This window comes from Hibiscus syriacus, unplaced genomic scaffold, assembly GCF_006381635.1.
Source record: "Hibiscus syriacus cultivar Baekdansim isolate YM2019G1 unplaced genomic scaffold, ASM638163v2 tig00111128_pilon, whole genome shotgun sequence".
Lineage (NCBI taxonomy): Eukaryota > Viridiplantae > Streptophyta > Magnoliopsida > Malvales > Malvaceae > Hibiscus > Hibiscus syriacus.
Window position 1 is genome coordinate 1,023,214 of NW_024062989.1, and position 22,335 is coordinate 1,045,548.

Genomic DNA, 22,335 nt, shown 5'->3' on the forward strand with positions numbered 1-22,335 from the left:
TTTCAAATTCTTTCACTAATTCGAGGGTAAAATTTCGGTATTCCAACAATTTGGGATCTTTTGTTTCCCATTCTCCTCGCAATTGATACACCACTAACGATGAATCTCCATATATCTTGAGAAATTTGATTTTTTCTTTCTATAGCTGCTTTCAATCCCATGACACAAGCTTCATATTCTGCCATGTTATTGGTGCAAAAGAACTCCAGTCTACTTGTAAATGGATAATAAACATTTCTGGGAAATTAACACTGCCCCGATTCCTCGTCCCAAAGCATTAGATGCTCCGTCAAAATAAAGTTTCCAAGTTGCAAATCATTTGTTTTGACTTCTTCATTCATGGATACGCATAACAAATCTTCATCAGGAAATTGAAGTTCAAAGGCTGATAATCATTTGATACACGACTGGCCAGGAAATCAGCTATGACACTTCCTTTTATCGCTTTTTGGTTGACATATACAATATCAAACTCAGATAATAACATCTGCCATCTAGCCATTCTGCCTGTCAAAGCTGGTGATTCCATTAAGAACTTTAAAGGATCAAGTTTTGATATCAACCAAGTAGTATGGTATAACATATATTGTCTGAGTCTTCGAGTAGTCCACACCAAAGCACAACATAATTTTTGTATGGTGGATATCGAACTTCACAATCGGTAAATTTCTTGCTCAGATAATAAATAGCTTTTTCTTTCCTTCTGATTCATCATGCTGTCCTAGTACACATCCCATCGAATTTTCGAAGACCGTCAAAGAGAATTAATGGTCTATCAGGCATTGGTGATACTAAAATGGGGGCATTGGATAAATATTTCTTAATAATATCCAAAGTTTCCTGACATTCTTCATTCCAGACTTCAGGATTATTCTTTCGAAGTAATTTGAACACTGGATCACATTTGTCAGTCAATTGAGAAATGAACCGAGATATAATTTAATCTCCCCAAAAAGCCTCGAACTTCTTTTTTTGTATTGGGTGGTGGAAGATCTTGAATTGCTTTGACTTTATCTGGATCAATCTCGATTCCTTTTTTGCTAACCACAAATCCCAAGAGTTTTCCAGAAGTTACCCCAAAAGTGCATTTAGCGGGGTTAAGCTTTAATTGATACTTCCTCAATCTCTGGAAAAGCTTCCTCAGATTTTGAATATGTTTTTCCGTTCTGGATTTGGCAATCATGTCATACATATACTTCAATCTCTTTGCATCATGTCATGAAACAAAGTTACCATGGCTCTTGATATGTTGCCCCTGCATTTTCAATCCAAATGGCATCACTTTATAACAGAATGTGCCCCACATGGTTATAAATGTCGTCTTTCCATGCTTCAGGATTCATTTTTATTGATTATATCCTGAAAAAACATCCATAAATGAAAACCATGCATGCCCTGCAGTATTGTCCACCAGTGTGTGTCTATGTGGGGTAATGGAAAGCTATCTTTCGGACTAGCTTGTTGAGATCTCTGTAATCCACGCACATTCGAACTTTTCCATTTTTCTTTGGTACGGGAACAATGTTGGCTACCCATTCTGGGTATTTAGATGCCTGTAGGAACCCTGCATTGATCTGTTTCATCACTTCTTCTTTGATTTGCAACACATTCTGGCCTCATTCTTCTGAGTTTTTGTTGGATTGGTTTTATTATGGATTGATTGGAAGCTTATGTATCACTATATCTGTGCTCAAACCAGGCATATCTTGATAAGACCATGCAAAGATATCTTTGAACTCTTGAAGGAGATTTATCAATTCTTGTTTATATGGACTGTCAGAGTGGTACCAATTTTCACCTCTTTTCTGTCTTCATCTGTTCCCAAATTCACAGTCTCAACCTTTTCTTTGTGGGGTAGAATTTGTTTGTCTTCTTTTTCTACCAATCTTAATAGTTCAGTAGGAATATCACATTCCAGTTCATCTTCACAACCATGATTTCTTCCAGACATATAGGCTGCTCTAAATTTATCACTGGATTAAATTTAGGAATACACATGCTATTAACACTGTGACACCTGCAAATTTAAATCGGAACATTTCCGAAAGAATATAGTAAATTTATGAAATGTAAAAATGTAATAAAATGTAAAGAATGATTGCCATCTGAAAATTTTAAAGAAAATTTCTTATATTTAACATAATTTCTTTTACAAGATAACAAAAAGTTTTCATATTTTTGAGCTAAACATAAAGATTAGTTCTGAATATTACTCTGCATTAATATTAAAAACTATAGGAAGATCTTCAGTGGTCCAATTGGTGAGTGTTTCTTCAGGAAGGCATGGTCGAATCATATCCAAGTACTTGCCAGTCTTGTTGTATTCGCGATCATGTTGATAAATAATCCATTCATAGCTTCTTCAACTATGTCTGGTCTTTCATCAACTTTTCTTCTTTAAAGGCTTCAACAAGTTGCTGTTCCACATTAATTGTTCCCCTGATCTGAATGTTGTCCTCAACTGTGGGAAAGACATGTGTTTCCAAAGGATTTCTCCTCCTTTCAATTTTGCCTTTCTGTCTTCACATCTTCTTTTCATCTCTTTGTTCTTTTGCTGAAGATTAGGCTTAAATCCCAGCCCAAAACGGTCTTTTTTCATCTTTATACTGATGGGAAATGAAATCCCTTGAAGATTCTTTCCTAAACCTCTCCCAGCTTTAGCTCCGATGCCTAAAGTTTGCTGTACCGTCATCTTGGTGCAATCAGACAGTCTGGGATATGGAATTTTGCTTCCTTCTGCAATAAATGTTGCATTTACAAATTCAAGAGCTCGAAAAGAGCATTCAAGAGCCTCATCATGGTGTCGTATATGGAACATCGCTTGTTACAGACGCAATGATTTCTTCTTCAGCACTGACGCATATGAGTTGTCCATCAACAACAAATTTCAATTTCTGATGTAATGAAGAAGGAACGGCTCCTGTTGAATGAATCCATGGCCTCCCTAATAGACAATTATATGTGGGGTGGATGTCCATCACCACAAAGTCAATATTGTACACGACTGGGCCGATTAACAAAGGTATTTCCATTTTCCCAAGCACTTCTTTTTGAGTACCATCAAATGCTCGTACCACATTCTGATAACTCTTCATGTGTGATTGATCCAGAGGCATTCTTTGAAGTGTAACTAGAGGCATCAAATTGAGGGCAGACCCATGTCAATCAATACTCCTAGCAACACATGACAATGTGTCGTGTTTAAAGCTTTTACTGACCCCATTCCGCCTTCTGATATTTCATCATCTGTGAAGGTTATGTAATTGTCGGCGGCTATATGTCCCACAATTCTGTCAAGTTTATTGAGGGATATATCTTCGGGGATAAATGTCTGATTGAGGATTTTCATCAAAGCATTCCTATGCGCTTCTGAATTCATCAAAAGATCAAGAATAGAAATTCTCGCCTGTTGTTTGTGTAGTTGTTCAACCACACTATACTCACTATGTTTTAGGAATTTCAAAAATTCTTGAGCTTGTTTTTCTGTCACAGGTTCATTGAATGCTGGAAGGGATTCATCCTCAAATACCTTCTGAGATACTGCCATGGCTTTTCCTTTTGCTTTCACTTGTTCTGAAGCATTAGATGTTTCGGGAGAGTAACATCTCCCACTTCTCGTAAAGAAACCGACTTCGCTCACTGCTTCAGATGTCGATGTTGTACTCAAACTCTGTTTTTTCTCTTCTGTTTTTTCTAGAGAAACAGATCCTCTTACCATTGAAACATTGGTAGTATAATTCCAAGGTACCCTGCGGGTATCTTTGTATGGAAATGGTAGAGGAGTGGTGATAACTACTTTTGGCCTTATTGGTGCAGGAATCGCCGTAGATGATTTCACATTAATGATCACAGGATCATTTATTCTTTGACTCGGCTTAGAATCCTCTGATGAGCAAACATCATCTTCTTTTTTTCCGGGTTCTTCTTCAAAGAATTCTATTTCTCTGTTGTTCATCAATTTTTGCACCAAGTTTCTAAACTCAGGACATAGTTGAATTTTATGCCCTTTCTCCTGATGATATTCACAATAATTCTTGCCTTCATTCTGCTTTGGCATGAATTGTTGTGGAATTATACCGGCTAAAGAAAGTTGTTGGAATATCCAAACGAACGGAGATTTAATTTCAGAAATGTCAGTCTTTGCTTTCTTTCTGTTCTCTTCCTGAATTGCATTCACATTTTTATCTCCATGATTTGGCAATGGATGACTTGATGCGGATGGTGTATTGAATTCCAACTTCCCAGTGTTGATCAAATTTTGAACCACCCTTTTGAAAGCTAGACAGTTTTCAATAGAATGTCCTGTAATTCCTTCATGGTAAATACAGTGTGCCTTTGTATCATACCAAGGAGGAATGGTGGTTGCATGGGAACCAAAGGATAGGGCCGTATAACATCTGCTTTTAACAGCGAATCATAGATCTCTGCATATGATACTGGTAAAGGTAAAAGATAACCTTTCATTTTCTTTTCGAGATCCTCTGGACTCTGCTCGATTAGTGTTTGTTTCTCTTTCTTAACCCTTGGCTGGGTTATTGTAACACTTTTCGATGAATCCTTACTGTAAGAATTTGCATTGTTGACCTCATTCTCCTTTTTCCGGTATGTAGGTCTTTTGGAACTAGACCCATCGTTCGATTCAATCTTGCCACTTTTCAAAACATTTTCAATTAATTCTCCAGAAATGACCAAATCTGCAAAATTTCTGGTTGCATTCCCCATTAGATGATTTAAATAAGGGGCCTTCAATGTATGGACAAACATTACTGTGGCCTCTTTTTTGACAAAGGTGGTTGAACTTGGGCTGCAATGTCACGCCATCTCTGGGCATACTGTCTGAATGTTTCATTATTCTTTTTCTCCAAATTTGGAGAGTCCATCTATCAGGGACCATGTCTGTCACATGGCGGTACTGCTCTAAAATGCTTTAGCCAAATCTTTCCAGGATCTAATGTTGGCTTTGGTCAATTGAGTATACCATTTTAAAGCCGGTCCTGTCAAACTATCCTGAAAGCAGTGAATTAACAATTTTCGTCCTTTACATCCTCCTGCCATTCTTCTACAAAACATAGTGATGTGGGATGAAGGGCATGTAGTACCATTTTATCAAATTCGGGAGCTTTGAACTTGATAGGGAGGATTAGGTCTGGAACCAAACTCAATTCACTAGCATCAAACCATAGAATGATTCAGTTATTTCCACGGATTTCATTCGTTCTTCTAAGCTCTTGATCTGTCTGGTCAGCTCTTCATTTACTTTTTGTTTCTCATTCAGCTCATTTAAATCTGGGATCAACTGATCAGTATTAAGATCTCCTATTTTCACATCTGATATAAGTGGATTTTTGCTTGAAGATGCAGGATCCACTTGTTGATCTTCATGTGATTTGACTTCTTGTAATGCAGATGTACGAGCATTGATTTGTATAGGGGTAGTACCAGAATGATAAATTGATTCTGGTGGAAACCTAGAGGATATATGGGTTCTTGGTCAAAAGACAGGATTTTCATGCATTTTCCACTGATAGCCTGCCTTTAAACATGTCCTCTATCTTCTTCATCATACTGTCTTGTGAATTTGCAATACTGGCTTCAATTTTTTCTAGCTTCATCTCATTTCTTCTTGTTCTTATGATGTTTTCCTCAATACGCTGTATTTTATCCTCCATAATTCTCTTAGTAGCTTGTCTAGTACCGTAGTGATGTAGTATTTCTCTTTTGGCCAGAGTAACTGCGATTGAAAATCTTTTAATATTATTTTTCAAATTTTAGTTAATGAATTTTAACTTAATAAATAAATAATAATTCATAGCGAAAATTATGAAATGAATGATGAATGTATGCAAAATGCATGTATGAAAAAACATTGATCCAAAAAGTTAACTGTCATAGAACAACTTTCATCGGCATACAAAAGTTTCTTTATAATATTTCATAACTACAGATAAGGCATAGCTTTCCTATTAAGCTCTATAATTTCTTTCATACCATGACACCTTCTTTCCACATCTAGAAACTGGATCAACTTGATGCTCAATTATTTTGGCTTCAACAGCTAGTTCCCCAACATATCTAGCAACTTCACTCATCTGTACCATGGCCTCGAACACCATATTACTTCAACATAGAACTCAGTTGACTTTTGCCATTGCTCATTCGTTCCTTCAGAGTTTGCTCTAACTCAGTGATTCTGACTTGGCAATTATGCAGAATTTTTTCAAGATCTCTAATGCGTCTTCGCAGTGAAGCATTTTCCTCATTACTTTCTTTGAGATCATTAGGTCCTAGACGAACCTTTCTTGAACAATGATTCTTCCAGTTGCAAAATGTAAGTATTAAACTCTGAGTTTTTGTTTCTAGACTGATCCAGATCCTCTTCCAGTTTTGTTCGTGCTTCTTGCGTTCTTTGATTAAGCTTCTGGATTTGATATCTTTATTTCTGTATCTTTGCATCCAATTGCTAGCCACCTCCTGCTCTACTCAAGTCTGGTGTTGAAATTTTTTCTTTCTAATTCCCATTTTTCTTTTCAACATTGGATTCTTCTATCTTTTGACCTCTGACTTCAAGCTCAGCAATCAACTGGTTCATTTCAGATTCAAATCCCTTGAACATGCTATTTTTCTCACCTTCAAATTTAACAGAGATGTCATTCTTCACCTCTTCTAATCTTTGGCTCGATCTCTTTCTCTTTGCATTTCATTCATGATCTCGCGGTGTTCAGCCTTGTGTTTTATAATTCGCTCTCTTCTGTCGACCTCGAAATCTTCCATTTTTTGCTTTCCTTTTTCCAGGCTTTTAAGTAGACGGCTATTCTTTCCTTTCAGATCTTCAACTCGTCTTTCTCAATGTTTCAATTCTCTGGTCATCTGTACCGTCGATTGGCCGGTCCTGATGCTTTTCGAGATTTATATAACTCCTGGTAATCTTTCTGTAAGGCTCTGTACTCATCTTCACCTTTTTCTTTATCTTTTCAACATTGCACATGTGAAGAGTGAAAGTCAATGTCAACCCCCAACATAGCTTTATCTTGTCTCATTTGCTCTAACTCTTTCGACCAGCCATCTCTTCTGCTTCAAACTCAGCTCTCAAGATTTCAATCTCTGATGGAACCACCTTAATGCGATCTTCCATAGAAATATCCTCATTTTGATCTGTCGTTTTTTCTGACGGATCTCCATTCTTCATAATATAATCAGGAGTTAGCATTTCCTTTGCTGCTTTAGCTCGAATACAAAAGTTGTTTTCCAAGCTGTAACGGCTTCCATGAGCTTCTTTTATAATTTTTGCTGTGGAATGCGAACTCAGATGACTGTAATCCAACAGTGACAGGTATAAATTGACGACCTTCATATTGTCTTATAACCAGAAGTGGAGCATATCCAATTCCTCCCCATAATCCCGAGCATTATCCAGTTGTAATCACCACATCTGTAACAGAACTCCCTTTGTATTTGCCACGGGGCGCGCCAAACAACATCATTGCTTTGCAGATTTCGAAAGGCATTAATCCACATATCTTTCTTAATTTCTTTCGGCCATTCTTGCTCAGAAATTCCTTTAATGGTGAATAATCCGTATTGAAGCGTCGGTATGAAACCTTTTCCGTTCTCCAGAATGACTACGGATCCAAACATATAACAACTGAGTACACCCTGAGAATCGTCCACCTCCTAACCTTCTGCAAGCATTAATGATCTGAAGGTCTCTGCTAGGATGGCAGAAACAGGATTAATCTTCTTTGGTAGTTGTTCAAACAAGTCTACTACTGCAGCTTCAATATCCCAATACTTTTGGGAAGAGACCATACCTATATACCCAGAGCAAATAGATCGAATCGTACTTTAGGTCTGGATGATCTGAATAAGCTCCCTGATGTTGGTCAAGCAATGCCGCTTCGCCTTTTGTTTTGTACGGGATGCTACCCATTCTTCTCGTACCCCAGCAATCTTTGCTAATTTAACTCGAAAGGGCTGAGTTTTAATTGACTTTGAATATATTCGACTCTCCAAAGCACCTTCAAGATGTAACAAAGTTGTATCTTCAATAGTAGGGACCAAGTCCTCCTTATTGAAAGTGAAGCAATTGTACCCTGGATTCAGAATTGAAATAGGGCTCTGAGTAATTCATCATCAACTTCAACATAGAGCAAATATGGGATGTCTCCATAAGTCTGATAAAACTGCAATTTTTTGTTTGAATCCCAACTTTCCCAAATACCTCGCAAATCTTGCAGATCATTTCTTTTAGTGAAACTGAAGCATAACTGGCCAAGTCAGATACATAATCATCTGCAGACTGTCTCCTTCTTGTCTTTGTAAATCTTCAGCCCACTGTCTTACTTTGAGTTAGAATTACTTGATTTGAACCCTTTTTATCCATGGATGAAGGTTTCCAATGAGACTATTAACACAAGGATCAATGTCTTTTATCCTGTATGCTATGCAAACAGAAAATAAAGAACACAAAAAAGAAAATAAATTAGTTTACATAAAAAATTCAATAATAACATTTATTTAATTTAAACATGCTTTCTAAATTTAAATAATTAAATAAACATGTAATTTAAACAATAAATAGATTAACAGGAAGGAGAATTCATTTCTCCTGTGTGTACCCTATTTGGACAAAATTTCGGCATGACTTCGGATTGGAAGAGTTTCTAAAGTTTTTTATATGCAGGGTTTCAGATCTAGGAGTAAAGGTACCCGAATTGTCCTTGTTAGTGCCCCCTTGGGTTGCTAACCCTCAATCCTAGTCCATTACAGACTAAAGTGGATTGAGTTCAATTCGAGGGGATACATTTCTATGCTGACACGGAGAATAAATCACGAAGACATAGAGCATATGAACCCCGAAAGTTACTTGCTAGGTCTGACACGGAGAATAAATTCTCACGAAGACGTCGCTTTCACTTCCACTTAAAAGGGACAACTCAATTATAGAGCTTTAGTTATGCAATGCAAGTGTGTGTGTGAGGAGAAATGTTCAAAACCTTTGACAGAAAAATAAATACTGAAATAAAGTACTTGCAAATAAACATATAAAATATTATAAAAATAATAAATAAATAAAAAATTTGAAAAGAAAGAATTAAAATTAAATATATAAATTTTAATTTTAGCTAATAGAGACAATTATAATTAATTTTTAAAGTTTGACCAGTCCCCAGCAGAGTCGCCAAGCTGTCGTAACCGGTTTTCGTCGGGAACGAATATTAAAATTTGACGGGGAAATAATGTTAATAACTAATTTGAAAATAATTGTGAGTCGCCATCGACCTTTGGATCAGGTAGGTCGAATACCTAAAAATTATCTTTTAAAAGAGTTTTTAAGAAAACCATATTTAAAAGATGAACTGATCTGCGTTTATAACCAAAAATTCGTTCTTTTAATAATAATAAAAGATTCGTGGTCGGTTACGTTTAGGGAAGGATTAGCACCCTACAACGCCCAAAATTGGTACTTTTAATTATAAATTGTCTCTATTATTAAAATTTAAAATTCAGAAATATATTTAATTATAATTCTATTATTTCAAAATTATATATAAAAAAAGTTATTTATTTAAAAATATCCGAAAAGAACTTCTAGGTGCCTTAAGACAGCTCTTTTCTTGATATGATAATATTAATTTAAATATTGTTTAATTTTTAATTTTTTTAAAATATCAGAATAGGACATCCAGTTGTATTAGACTGTCCTTTTCTTCGATATATATAAAAAACATTTAAAATTAGTGACTAAATTATAGTAAAAATTAAAATTAAAAAACTAATTCATAATTAATCAAAATTATAGGGTTTAAACATGTTATTTCTAATTTAATAATTTAGTGACCAAAATGAAATTATTTAAAAATCAAATTTATAATAGAATAAATTAAAAATATGAACTAGGGATTAAAAAATTATTATTAAAATTAAGGGATTGAATTTGCATTTATCCTAAATATTATTTTAATAAAAAGGACTAAAATGAATAAAATTAAAATTCAAAGACTAAATTAAAAATATTATAAATTCAGTTTAGTGACCAAATGTAAAATTTATAAATACAAGGGACTGCGGACAGGGTTAATTATTCAAAATATGCGTATAGTCCTTCCCAAAACGGCGGTTTGGGAAGGACTATAAAGTCCAAAATCGGCTGGCCCGAAGGGCAGCCATTTCATTTCTCTCTCTTCTCTGAGAGAGAGAAATTTCTCTCGCTTCTCTCTAACACAGAAGCCCACCGCCGGCCGTTGTTAACCGGCGTTCATCTGCCGTCAACCACCGCCGCCGGCCACCATCTTTGGTGGCCGGAAATTTTTTCTTTCATCTAAGCGTAGATCGACCGTCCTAATGACGGTTCCGACGTTTTTTCCCCGTTAAACTGCTCCCAATCGGAGCAAATCTAAATAATACCTTCGATGTTTCGAAGGTTCTGAGATCCGGTGGTCGACGCTTCTCGGTAAGTCTCTTCTTCCTTTTCTTTCTTTTTTCTTCTGATTCTTTGCTGCTGAGATCGTTGGTATAGTTTGTTGTTTTTTTTTCTCTTTTTTTTTTTTCTCTTCGGTTCTGTTCTGTCTCTTCTTGCTGTCTCCCCTCCTTTTTTTTCGCAGGTGGGTGGTGGCTTTTATAGCCACCACCGGTGTTCGTCCGGACCGTCCGAAGAGGGGGCTTCGGTGAGTCACCGGACTACCAGTGGTGACTCCCCCGTAGCCTTGGCGTGGACGGCCGGTGTTCTAGCTTCTGGAGTCTTCGCTGGGACGTGGCAGCGGCGGAGGCGGTGAGGGCTTCTGGAAGCAGCAGCGGCGGCGCTGGGACGTGTCCCTAGGGTATATACCCTAGGGTTTCCTCTGGCAAATGGTGGACCGTTGGATCAAACCAGATCCAACGGTTGAGATTGAAGATGGCGGCTGGGGATGATTAGGGTTAGGAAACCCTAACTGGAAACCTAAACATTTAGGGTTTCTAGTTAGTTTTGGACCGGTTTCATTTGGTTTGTAACTGGGCCGGTTGAATTGTAATTGGTTTGTAATTTATATGTATTTAATATATTTAATAATAAATAATAATAATATAATAATAAATAATATTAATAATGATAATAATAATATTAATAATGATAATAATAATATTAATAATAATAATAATAAAATGGATAAAAAAAATAGTATCTTCAGTGATGGTGCGAGGAAGAGGAAAGCCAGCATTTTTCAGTTTCTGTCGTTCTTGATTTTTGGGGACATCCTTAGTTTTGTTTCATTTATTTCTCCACAGCTGGACAACACTTATTTTGTTTTGGGTTTTGTTTTCTTTATTGACTTACAACTGTATTACGCGTTTGCTTTGCTTTTATTAAATGATTAGCTTTCTTTTGTTTCAATCAAATAATTTGTATTATTAATTAAATTTTATTTTTCTACCTTTGATATTTTTTAAAATATTTTAAATATACAATAAATTTTTAAAAGTACACCTATTATTTTGTTGGGTAAGTACACAAATTCTCTTCAACTATGGGACGTTATTTTAATCTTATGACTATTAATAGTTATAAAATAATCATTAATTATTCATATATTTTAAAATCGTCATTTTTTTGTCAAAAAAATTGATGATCGTTTGAGTTGTACATTAACTTGTTGATTGAGATAAGATAAAATTTGGTCCTAAAATCATTTGAGTTTTATTTTATGGATTGAATCTCCATTTATATTATGTTGACGAGTTAATGGTTGATGTCGTCAAGTTAGTGATTGAAATCAATGATGATACCAATAAATATCATTAAAATATAATTTTATCATATTTCAGTCAGTAAGTTAATATCTAGCTCAGATGATTGACAAATTTTTAACGAAAAAGTACGAGTTTTGAACATATGAATAGTTGAATGATCATTTTGTAATTTTTAATAGTTGGGAGACTCCACAAACAATATACTATAATCGGTTAATAATTTTATAATTTTTAATAGTCGAATGATTTAACAAAATAATATCTTATAATCGATGGATCATTTGTGAATTTTATCCTATTTTATATATTTTAAGTTATTGTATTGATGTCATGTGTATTATTTAACATTTAGTCATATATTTTGTAACATCTCAAAATTCGGGTTAGTGCCTAAAATGAGAATTTTTGGAATTTAAGGATTAATTTAAGGAAATTGATAAGTTCAATAATTTAAATAGGATTATTTCAGTATTGGATTAAATCATAATTATGGAATAAGTAACGGGCATTATGGTAATTAGCTTAAAAAGATATTTTTCCCTTATTAAGAGTAGACATGTGGTATGTGAAGAGTTATCTAGAACTCTTCTTTTCCTTTTTCATTTCTTCTTCCCGTGGGTTCAAGCTCAAACCTCAAAGGTGAGTTTTAATTTTTATGATTAATTCTTGAATGTTTAAGTTGGGGTTTATTCCTTGAATGTTATATAAGCTTAAGGAAAACTTATATAAGTTTAAAACACCAAAAGGAGAGAATTAGAAAGGATATTTGATTATGGGTTGAGAAATGAACTTTTGTTATGGAAAATTTTTTAAAGTTCTAAAGATGGATTTGACTTGTCAAAGGGTTAATTAAGAAGTTAAAGGGGATATAATTGAATTAAGAACACATGTAAAAATTAGATGCAATTCTTTGATTCAAGAACTATGGTGAATTATGTGAGATGATGAAGTGTTATAGTGTTATAAGAAGGTTTATACATGTATAATAAGTTTTAAGGCATAAGGAGGGGTTAATAAGTATAATTTAAGGTCAAAGTAAGAATTTTCGGGCTCAAAATATATTTCTGGGTTGTGTGCATCGATGCATCTTCAATGTGCATCGATGCACTCTCAAGTAAATAAACATCAAGTACAGTTTGTGCATCGATGCATGAGGAGTGCATTGATGCATCCCCTTAAAATGGAAACATCGAATGTAAATTGTGTATCGATGCATGGTAGTGCATCGATGCACTGTAGAATGCACCGATGCACTTCAATGGGAAATGAAATAAATCGTTATTCAGTCTATGAAATAATAGATTAAAATATATTAATTGGATACTGATAGTATATATATATGATTGTGTAGACATCGATCGAAAGCAAAGTTCGGATAGGTCGATAGAGTAAGATACGCAATGGAAACAAGAGTTTAAGAGGGTTCATTGAGACCAGGTGAGTACATGATCATAAGTGTATATTATGTTAAGGAATTAAGACTTAATATGAGTCTAATGCCGATATTATATGATATAAGTATTAAAGCATAAACATGTAGTGATATGGTGTTAGATGTATCGTATATGAGAAAATGCATATGTCTAATTGTTGAATGCATCTATATGTGTAAACTATGTAAATGCATGTATTTATAATAATAGGTCATGTGATCATGAGATATTGATAATAAGTCATAAGATTACATGCATAGGTAATATGAGTTAAAAGATAATAGATAATATGTTATATACATATGAGAAAAAGGTATATGTGAACTATATGAAATGGAATAAAGAACTATGTGATGTGACCATGTGTGAAAAGGATGAAAAATGTGAATTTTATGGGAAAATGCTACGTGAAAGTAAACTACGTGACTATGTGATCATATGAAATGTGATAAAGAGCTATGTGAAAGAACTATGTGATGTGAATATGTAAATGTGTAATGAGGTAAAAGATAATGCCCATGCCATGTGTTATGAGAGATATAGGTATAGTTGCCAAGAGTCGAGGGTCTACGCGGTCCTTCGGGACATAGTGGTCCTTCGGGACGTATGTGTTATATGTGATCCTTTGGGACATCTACGTGGTCCTTCGGGACAAATTATACGCGCCCCTAGTGGGATTTATACGAGCTGTGGTGACAGCATTGTGTACAACCTCTATGTACTCACATACCTTAAGTTCTCAATAGTGTGCATGGGCTTTGAAAATAAACCATAATTTGATATAATGATATGTGTGTTTCTCGTGAAATGGTACATGTGATATGCGATATGTATAAGTGATAAGTTAGGATCATATGATAATAATGGTAACAAGTGTATATGGGTAATAGTGATATGAGATGTGATATGGTTATGTATGATATGATCATAGTAATTAATCATGTATTGTTGTGTTTGAAGACATTATATGTTTATGTTCAATATATGCTCATATGATGGAATTGAATCAATGACAAGGAGATAAGTAAGGATAAACCGGTAAGTGATGGCTTTAATAGGTATATAAGTATAATATGTGTTACATGGGATGTTCATGCATTTGTTAGTTTACTTTATGTATTTACATGTCTCACTAAGTCTATGACTTAGCGTGTAAGTGTTTTACACGTAGGTGTGGATAAGTCAGAAGATCAAGCTTCAGATCCATAGAGCAGCATATCTCCGCCAAAGTTCAGATCATAAATATTTTGTAAAGTATGTTTTGTTATGTAATTCGGTATGTTGGCATGTAATTAAGTCATTAAATATGTATGCTCTGATGGAGTCAGTTAAGGTTTTAAACATGTTTATGAAAAAGAATTACTCTATAAAATAGAAGTTTTAAATTTTTTATGGTTTCTTTTATAAAAGTATGTGCTTTGACTAGTCAATGTGACACCTCAGATTCGTATTCGGGTCAGATACGGGTTGGGGATGTTACATATTTTAGATATATTTTAAGGTTATTTATTTTAATATTTTATATTTACATATTAAAATTTAAAGAAATTCAAACATGTCACATTTAAATAGATATAATATTTAAGTTTTAATTTATTTAAATTTGATTTATTTGTTAAAACTTTTAATTTCATCATTATGTTTTTTTAGAGAAAGTTATCATTTACAAAATTTAATTTAGTATAAAAAAGTGTATAGTATATATGAAAGTTTAATTAGACTTAGGGGATGTTTGTTTACTTCAGAATGATTAAGCGCTGAATGATTCAAATGCTGAATGATTCAGAGGCTCTGTTTGAATTATCTATGAATGTGACATGTAGTTTGATAATGGCTCTGAATCATTCAGAAAATACTTTAATGCTGAATCATTCAACATTGTTTTGCTGAATCATTCAACATAGTCTTCATTTAGAGGTAATAAACAAACACGTTGAATGTTGAATGGTTCTATTCAGAGCCAAACAAACAACCCCTTAGATTGAACTTGTCAAGTGACATCATTATATAAGGGTATATTGTTCTTCTTATAGGTATTAAACTCGAGTAGTTATGTTTACAAAATGTGTGTCATTAATAGTTAAAAATATTTTAAACATTTTTTTCTTAATAATTTCATACTCCAAAATTTAAGTGGTTTTATTCAGATGGATTTAATAAACTAAAGCTTACGTATAAAATAAGTGCCTAAATTCTACCTATTTTCACGAATATGTGCCTACAGTGTTTTTTGGCCCATCCATGTGTTTAACGTTATAAATGTTACTCATTTAGGTGCCTGAGCCATTAACGACGTTAATTTCCCCATTAAGTGACACGTGTCATAATCTGGTGATTTTGAAATTTATATTTAAAAAATATTATTATATTTATAAAAAAACATAATTTCTCTTAAATTATAAAATAGCCCCAAAATATCTAAAATCTCAAAACCCTACCCTTAATATGTCATTGCCCCCTTTTCGGCCACGACCGCCACTTTTGGCATAGTCCTGCCATCCTCCTAGTACATGTGATTGTATTTGCTATCGATTGGCTTTAGGAATCGTGTGGGATCGCGATTTTCAACCTAGGGTTCGAGGGGTATAAAACATTGATTCGTCGTCGATCGATCACGATTTCATAGGGATTTTGATCGACGGGGGAGGTGAGGTTGGGGGGAGCTTCGTCAACGGAAAAGGGTGGTGGGTGGTGTGGGTTTAGGGGTTGAAATGAATATTTTTAAAGTTTATGGTTTATTTCAAAAATTTTGTGTTTTATTTTTTAAAAATATATATTTTTTATATTTTATACACAAATTTGAAAATTATCATATTGTGACACGTGTCATTTAACAGGGGAAATTAATGTTGTTGATGCTCCGAGGACCTAAATGTATAACGTTTGTAACGCTAAGCACCTTGATGGATCGAAAAATATTGTAGGCACCTATTCGTAAAAATATGTATAATTGAAGCACTTATTTTATACTTAAGCCATAAATTAATCAAATTTAAAAGTACAAACTATTAAATGTTTTTAATCATATCCCATAATTTGAACACTCTTATTGAAATTAAGTTGATCAATTTATTGACATATAAGATTGAATTCTTTTACTCTTAATTAGTTTATATCTATTGATTTGGATGATCCTATTGAGATTAACTTAATAAAAATATCGAATTTAAATTAGAGATGCTAAACATACTAAATGCTTTTAATGATTTTGTAATTTTGATTTTAGTAGTTTATATTGTAATAAATTTGATGAAATAACTTACGTAAATACGACTATGAAAGATATTGAATCATTTTTCTATAACATTTATTAATATCGAGATATATTGACTAAAGTGATGATATACCATTGAACACATTTCTATTATAGAATTGTTGTGTGTTATAAGTTTACTCTTATTTTGATCAATTTTATATTTGTTCGTTTTTAATAGAATAATTGTTTCTTTTTAAGCAAGTCTCGAATTTGAGTCATTGTGAATGTAGAAAATTTTCGTAGGAAGACTCATCCACCAAAACCAGGCATATGACTCGAGTCAGTCTAGATTAATCAAGACGAAGCCTTAAGAACCGAAAGAACAAAAACAAAAACAAAATTTTCTTTTACTATATATTAGTTCTAAATATGTCGTCTTTACTTGTTTCTAGAATATTTCATAAAATTCTACTTATATGTATTAGTAGGGTATTACGAGTAATGTAGATATTAATAGAGTGATTGAAATATTTTAAGAAACTGATTAAAGTGGATAATATATATTTTTTTACTATTTTTGCTTTTTGTTATTCCTATAAAAATAACTTGTCTTTCTCTCACAATTTCTATCTTTTAAAAAGGATAATATCGATATTTTTTCCTTAAATGTATAAATATGAAAGTTTTGCGTTAATTTTAAACAATAATATATTTATTATATTGATGATTAAAATAATAATTTTATCACGATATAATAAATCAATTTATAATTTATATTTGACTTAGTTTTCTCTATTGTTGTTAATATGTTCATTTTGTAGTAATATATTTACCAACATCTGTTACTGCAGATACAATTTTTATCTTCTCCGTATTTTTATACAATAATTAAATAAAACGATTAAAATATATTATTTAAGAATCAAACAATAAGTTTTTGGCAAAAAGACATCATAGGTTCCTATACTTTTAAAAAAATTAATGTGCTCCTCATATTAATTTTTATTCTCAATGTGATCCTTAAACTCAGAAAATTAAAACTAATGTGGCCCTTTGATTAACATTTTTTTTATCGTTGATAGTTACGGTATTGACGATTCATTGTGCTGATGTGACAATCCACTATATTAATTTTTCTTTCAATGCGACCCTCAAACTCAAAAACTAAACCTAATGTGGCAATTTATGATGTTGATGTGATGATTCACTATGTTGATGTGAGAGTCTATAGTGATTAATAACGTGGCGGATGATATAGTAAATGAGTTAAATTGATAACTCAAATACGACATATGAATTCCATGTCAGCATCGTGGACCACTACCTTAGCATCGTGAACTACCACATCAACACCGATAATGGTCAATGATGAAAAACGTTGGTCAAAGGGTCCTATTAAATTTTTTTTAAGTTGGAGACTACATTAAGAAAAAATAATACAAATACTCTATTATTTTTTTCAAAAATATAGGACCTATGTTACATTTCCCCCCCCCTAAATTTTTTAAACATACGAGGAAATAATATTAGTAAAAGAAGTGCAGTTTTCCGCTGATTATACTGACATTCTTGCCACTCACGCAACAAAAGTTGGTTGGTAGATGGAGCACATGATATAGATATTTGACCAAATTTATTTAATTTACTAAATAATATAAGAAAAAAAGACTAGGATAATTGGACCCACCGGTTCGAGTCAGCCCGGTTTTTCTTAATAACCTCATATGAATATACTACCAAAACTTCCTAGTAGTTTAGTCTTACAAGTAACATCTCTTCCGAATTCTCTTCTTTGACTGCACTCCTCTCTTCTTTCTTTTCGTTTCGCTGAAACAAAAGAACCCCCAAAATTTGCTCGTACTGATTATACTTTCCAATTCTTCATCATGTGAAATAATTTTACTCTTCTAAAGTTTGGCTTTCATCAGTTTTTGCTTTCTTGATCAGAAAGTTTCCATTTTTTTTAAAATTTTATAGTAAAGGGGATAAGTAAGAAGTTTTTTTTTATCACTAAGAGAGATGACGTTGACGGCGGCGGTTGCGACGACTGATTCACGCATTGGCGACGATCAAGTGTGGCCACCGGGGTTCCGATTTCATCCAACCGATGAAGAGCTGGTTCTTTATTATTTAAAGCGGAAAATCTGTAGAAGAAAGCTCAAGCTTGATATCATAAGGGAGACTGATGTTTACAAGTGGAATCCTGAGGAGTTGCCTGGTAAAATTTTCTTCATCCCCCCCACCCGAAATTGTTTTTTAATCATCGATTCTTCTTGATTTATCTGGCTGCATTTTGTTAGTTTAACTGATAATTGAGAAAATATTTGCGTTGACTTTGTTTTCGTTTCATTAAATGGCTTCTTTTCTTTTTGGGGGGGGGGTTTGATTTTATCTGTTACTGATCTGCTTCTTTTCTGGGTTTGTTTGGTGAGGATTATATGGCTATATATGCAAATCATGTACTATTAAAATGATTATTTTCATCTTGTTCAATCTAGAACATCCCAGGTGCGCTAACTCGGGTTTTGCACAGTAACTATACTGTTTATTTGGTATCATTTTTTGTTTCTTTTTTCTGGTATATAAATTGATTTTGAAGGAATTTGGAACCCTAAAGATTGATTGGATGACATCGATGCTGGAACTATTATCCTGTATGATTTGTTCAGGTCCATAGCTTGATTGATGATCGTGGGATTTAGATTTGACCGAGGTGTGTATGTTAGAATTTTGTTTTGTTTTGTTACCTAACACATGAACTTTTGATTTTGCAAAATTAACTTCTTTAAGCCTCTGATTGTTATAAACTTCAAAGCTGATTAATCAATGGAGTTTTCAGATATCTCAATGTTTCTATAGAACAAGAGTGTTTATTATTTTTTTTTTGGGGGGGTTCGGAATTGAGGTTCTTGATTCCATTTATTTCAGATGGTTATTTCTTGTTTGAGAATGTTAAGCAACTGATAGTTCGTTGGCTTCTGGTTTTTGATCTTGTTTTATTTGTTGCATTAGCAGTTTTCTAATGAGCAAAAATGCAAAATTTTGTCATACAGCACAATCAATACTGAAGACTGCGGATCGGCAGTGGTTCTTCTTCAGTCCGAGAGACAGGAAATACCCTAATGCAGCAAGGTCAAACAGAGCAACCAGACAGGGGTATTGGAAGGCAACAGGAAAAGATCGTGCCATTACCTGTAATTCTCGGACGGTTGGAGTCAAGAAAACTTTAGTTTTCTACAGAGGCCGTGCACCTAATGGTGAGAGAACTGATTGGGTAATGCATGAGTATACCCTCGATGAGGAGGAACTCGAGAGATGCCAGACTGCAAAGGTATGTGGCGGAAGAAGTTTTTGGAGGAACTTTTCTAGTTTTTCCTCTTGCATGTGAGCTGTTTATTAATTCTGATTTTCCTTTTTACATTTCAGGACTATTATGCTCTCTATAAGTTGTACAAAAAAAGTGGACCTGGCCCTAAAAATGGGGAGCAGTATGGGGCTCCGTTCAAAGAAGAAGAATGGGCTGATGAGGAATATACTAGTGAACCGGTTGATGCAATCACCCCTGTTAAACAACCAAATGAGGCCATTCATGATGATAATGAAAAAGCTAATGATCAAATTCAGCCTCCATTGGATGATATCGAGGAGTTCATGAGACAATTTGCTGTTGAGACTGTCTTTCCGCAGCCACAAGCTCATTTTGACTATGTATTGCCTCGAGTTACTGGTGAAGAAGAGATACAAAGTACTTTTCTGGAGCCATCTCCAAGGGATATACTATTTCCTAAGCCGCTTAAGGTTTTACATGACCATGCAAGCTTTGAATTCCCCCACTCCCCTACATCTCATTTGCAGTTGCATGAGGCACCTGTGGTCACGTCTGTTATTGACCCCATCGAACAATTACCACAAATATGCGACAAGGACTTTCTGGAAATTGATGATCTCCTAAATTCTGATATTTTGACCTCCAATGTAGAGAATCCTGTGGAGAAAGGGCAGCAGTTCAATGAGTTGGATGGTCTGGCTGAATTTGAACTGTACCATGATGCCGCGATGTTCCTACAAGACATTGGACCTATTGAACAAAATATGATAAATCAGGTAAATTACCAATTGGAACCTCATTCAAATATAAGCCTCATGGACCAGCAGTTGCAGCCTCAATTGAATGCTTTCGGGGATAATATATTAAATCAGGTGGGTTATCAATCTCAGTCCTGTATTAAATAACCTGATGGATCGGCAGTTGATTCCCAATACAATTGTGGAGCAGGTGGATTACCAGTTACCATTCCAGTCTTTTGGAAACGAGCTGGAGCAACCACTCCAAATGGATCAGACCAATGGCTCAATTTGGACACATGATCAAAGTGGTGATGTCTTCACTCCATCAGGACCATATCTTGGGAATGCTTCTACAACTTCAGGTAGGACAGCACGGATATCAATGTGCTTATATATGTCAAGTTAACTTGCATTCACTGAAATGTTTTCTGTTTCGGACAAAGTTGCGGACTTAGCCCATGCTGGTGGAGCTCTTGATGAGATGGATGGTTTGGTAGATGTGCCAAAAGTCCATATGGCAAAAAGCCTTTGTAAAAAGGGAATTTGAGCCTGCTTCAAGAGCTCTTCTGATACAAGTATTTTCATTTATAGTCACTATAAAGTGATTAGGATGCAAATATTTGATGTGTTTTTTTTGGCATCGGAAACTGCTAAACTAATTTTGCTTATGATTACTTTTTTGGGTCATCTTTAGGTTTGATGTACAATGTTAATAATCTAGATCAAGGTGACAAAAACAGTGGTGGTGGTGCAAGCCGGTTTTCTTCCGTGTTGTGGTCCTTTGTGGAGTCGATACCTACTTCTTCTGCTTCAGCATCTGAGAGTCCTTTGGTAAATCGGCCCTTCGAGCGAATGTCTAGCTTCAGTAGGTCGAGAACAAAGTCTAGAAACACCAATGCTCAGAAGACAGCCAGGAATAAGGGGTTCTTTTTCATTTCGATTTTCGGTGCCTTGTTTGCTATATTATGGTTCCTTATAGGAACAGTTAGGGTCTTGGGGTGCTCGATGGCCTCATGAAGATAAATATAACTGGGAAGTTTTGTTATGCCCTACGGTGAAGTTGTTGAAATTGTTTCATTGTACTTCAAATTGGTCATCAAATAGTTTAATGAATGCCAAAGGAAGTACATGGTAGTTTAATGAATGCCATATCTTCATATAGCATCATGTTGAAGCATATTTTGCTTAGCATCCTAATCCTTAACGGCCTTTTTTCTGTTATATTTGTTTTTGGAACTACCGGCTTTTCATGGTAATTATTTAACTCCAAAGTCTGAACTACAAATAGGACGTTGAGTATATTAAGAGTTCGTTACGATAATATTTTTTAAAAGTACAGTTAAAAAATTTCATTTTGACCTTAAAATTAATGTCAAATATGTAAAAAATGAAAAAAAATTGCGGTTAATTTGGTGGTTTCAAAACAAATGTAAAATTTGGGATTTTTAGTTTTTTCATTTTCAATTTTGTGTTTGGAAGCAATTTATAATTTTACCCTTAGTAATGTATGAGTTTCACTCAATTATGTATTGATATTTTATTTTAATATTTTAATACTATCACCTTAAAAAATAATTTATTACTTTTAATGATTTATTTTAATTATTTAAAAATAAATAAAATATATGATTATATATTACAATATTAATAATGAGTTATATAAAACATATTTTTGTTACAATTATGTTTTTTATTTGTATTTTTATATTTTCATTATAGTTTAAATTGATATAATTTATATATAATAATATTTTTTTTTTGAATTTGTTATAGTTTAAATCAATATGATTCATCAAGAAGTGTAAATATAATTTAAATCTATATTTTTAATTTACAATGTAATATCTATAATATACATTTATTCTTTTCAAATTTATTTTTTAACATTAATTCCAAACAATCAAATTTTAAATT

General features: G+C 33.7%; 1 protein-coding gene across 1 annotated transcript; it reads left to right on the top strand.

Moving 5' to 3' along the window:
- The first annotated feature begins 18,137 nt into the window (after positions 1-18,137).
- Positions 18,138-21,495, top strand: LOC120154368 (NAC domain-containing protein 17-like). Its single transcript, XM_039166144.1, has 5 exons — positions 18,138-18,571; positions 19,407-19,684; positions 19,780-20,553; positions 20,630-20,783; positions 21,116-21,495. The coding sequence occupies exons 1-5, from the start codon at positions 18,373-18,375 to the stop codon at positions 21,436-21,438; spliced, it is 1,728 nt and encodes a 575-aa protein (XP_039022075.1). The 5' UTR covers positions 18,138-18,372; the 3' UTR covers positions 21,439-21,495.
- Positions 21,496-22,335: the final 840 nt, after the last annotated feature.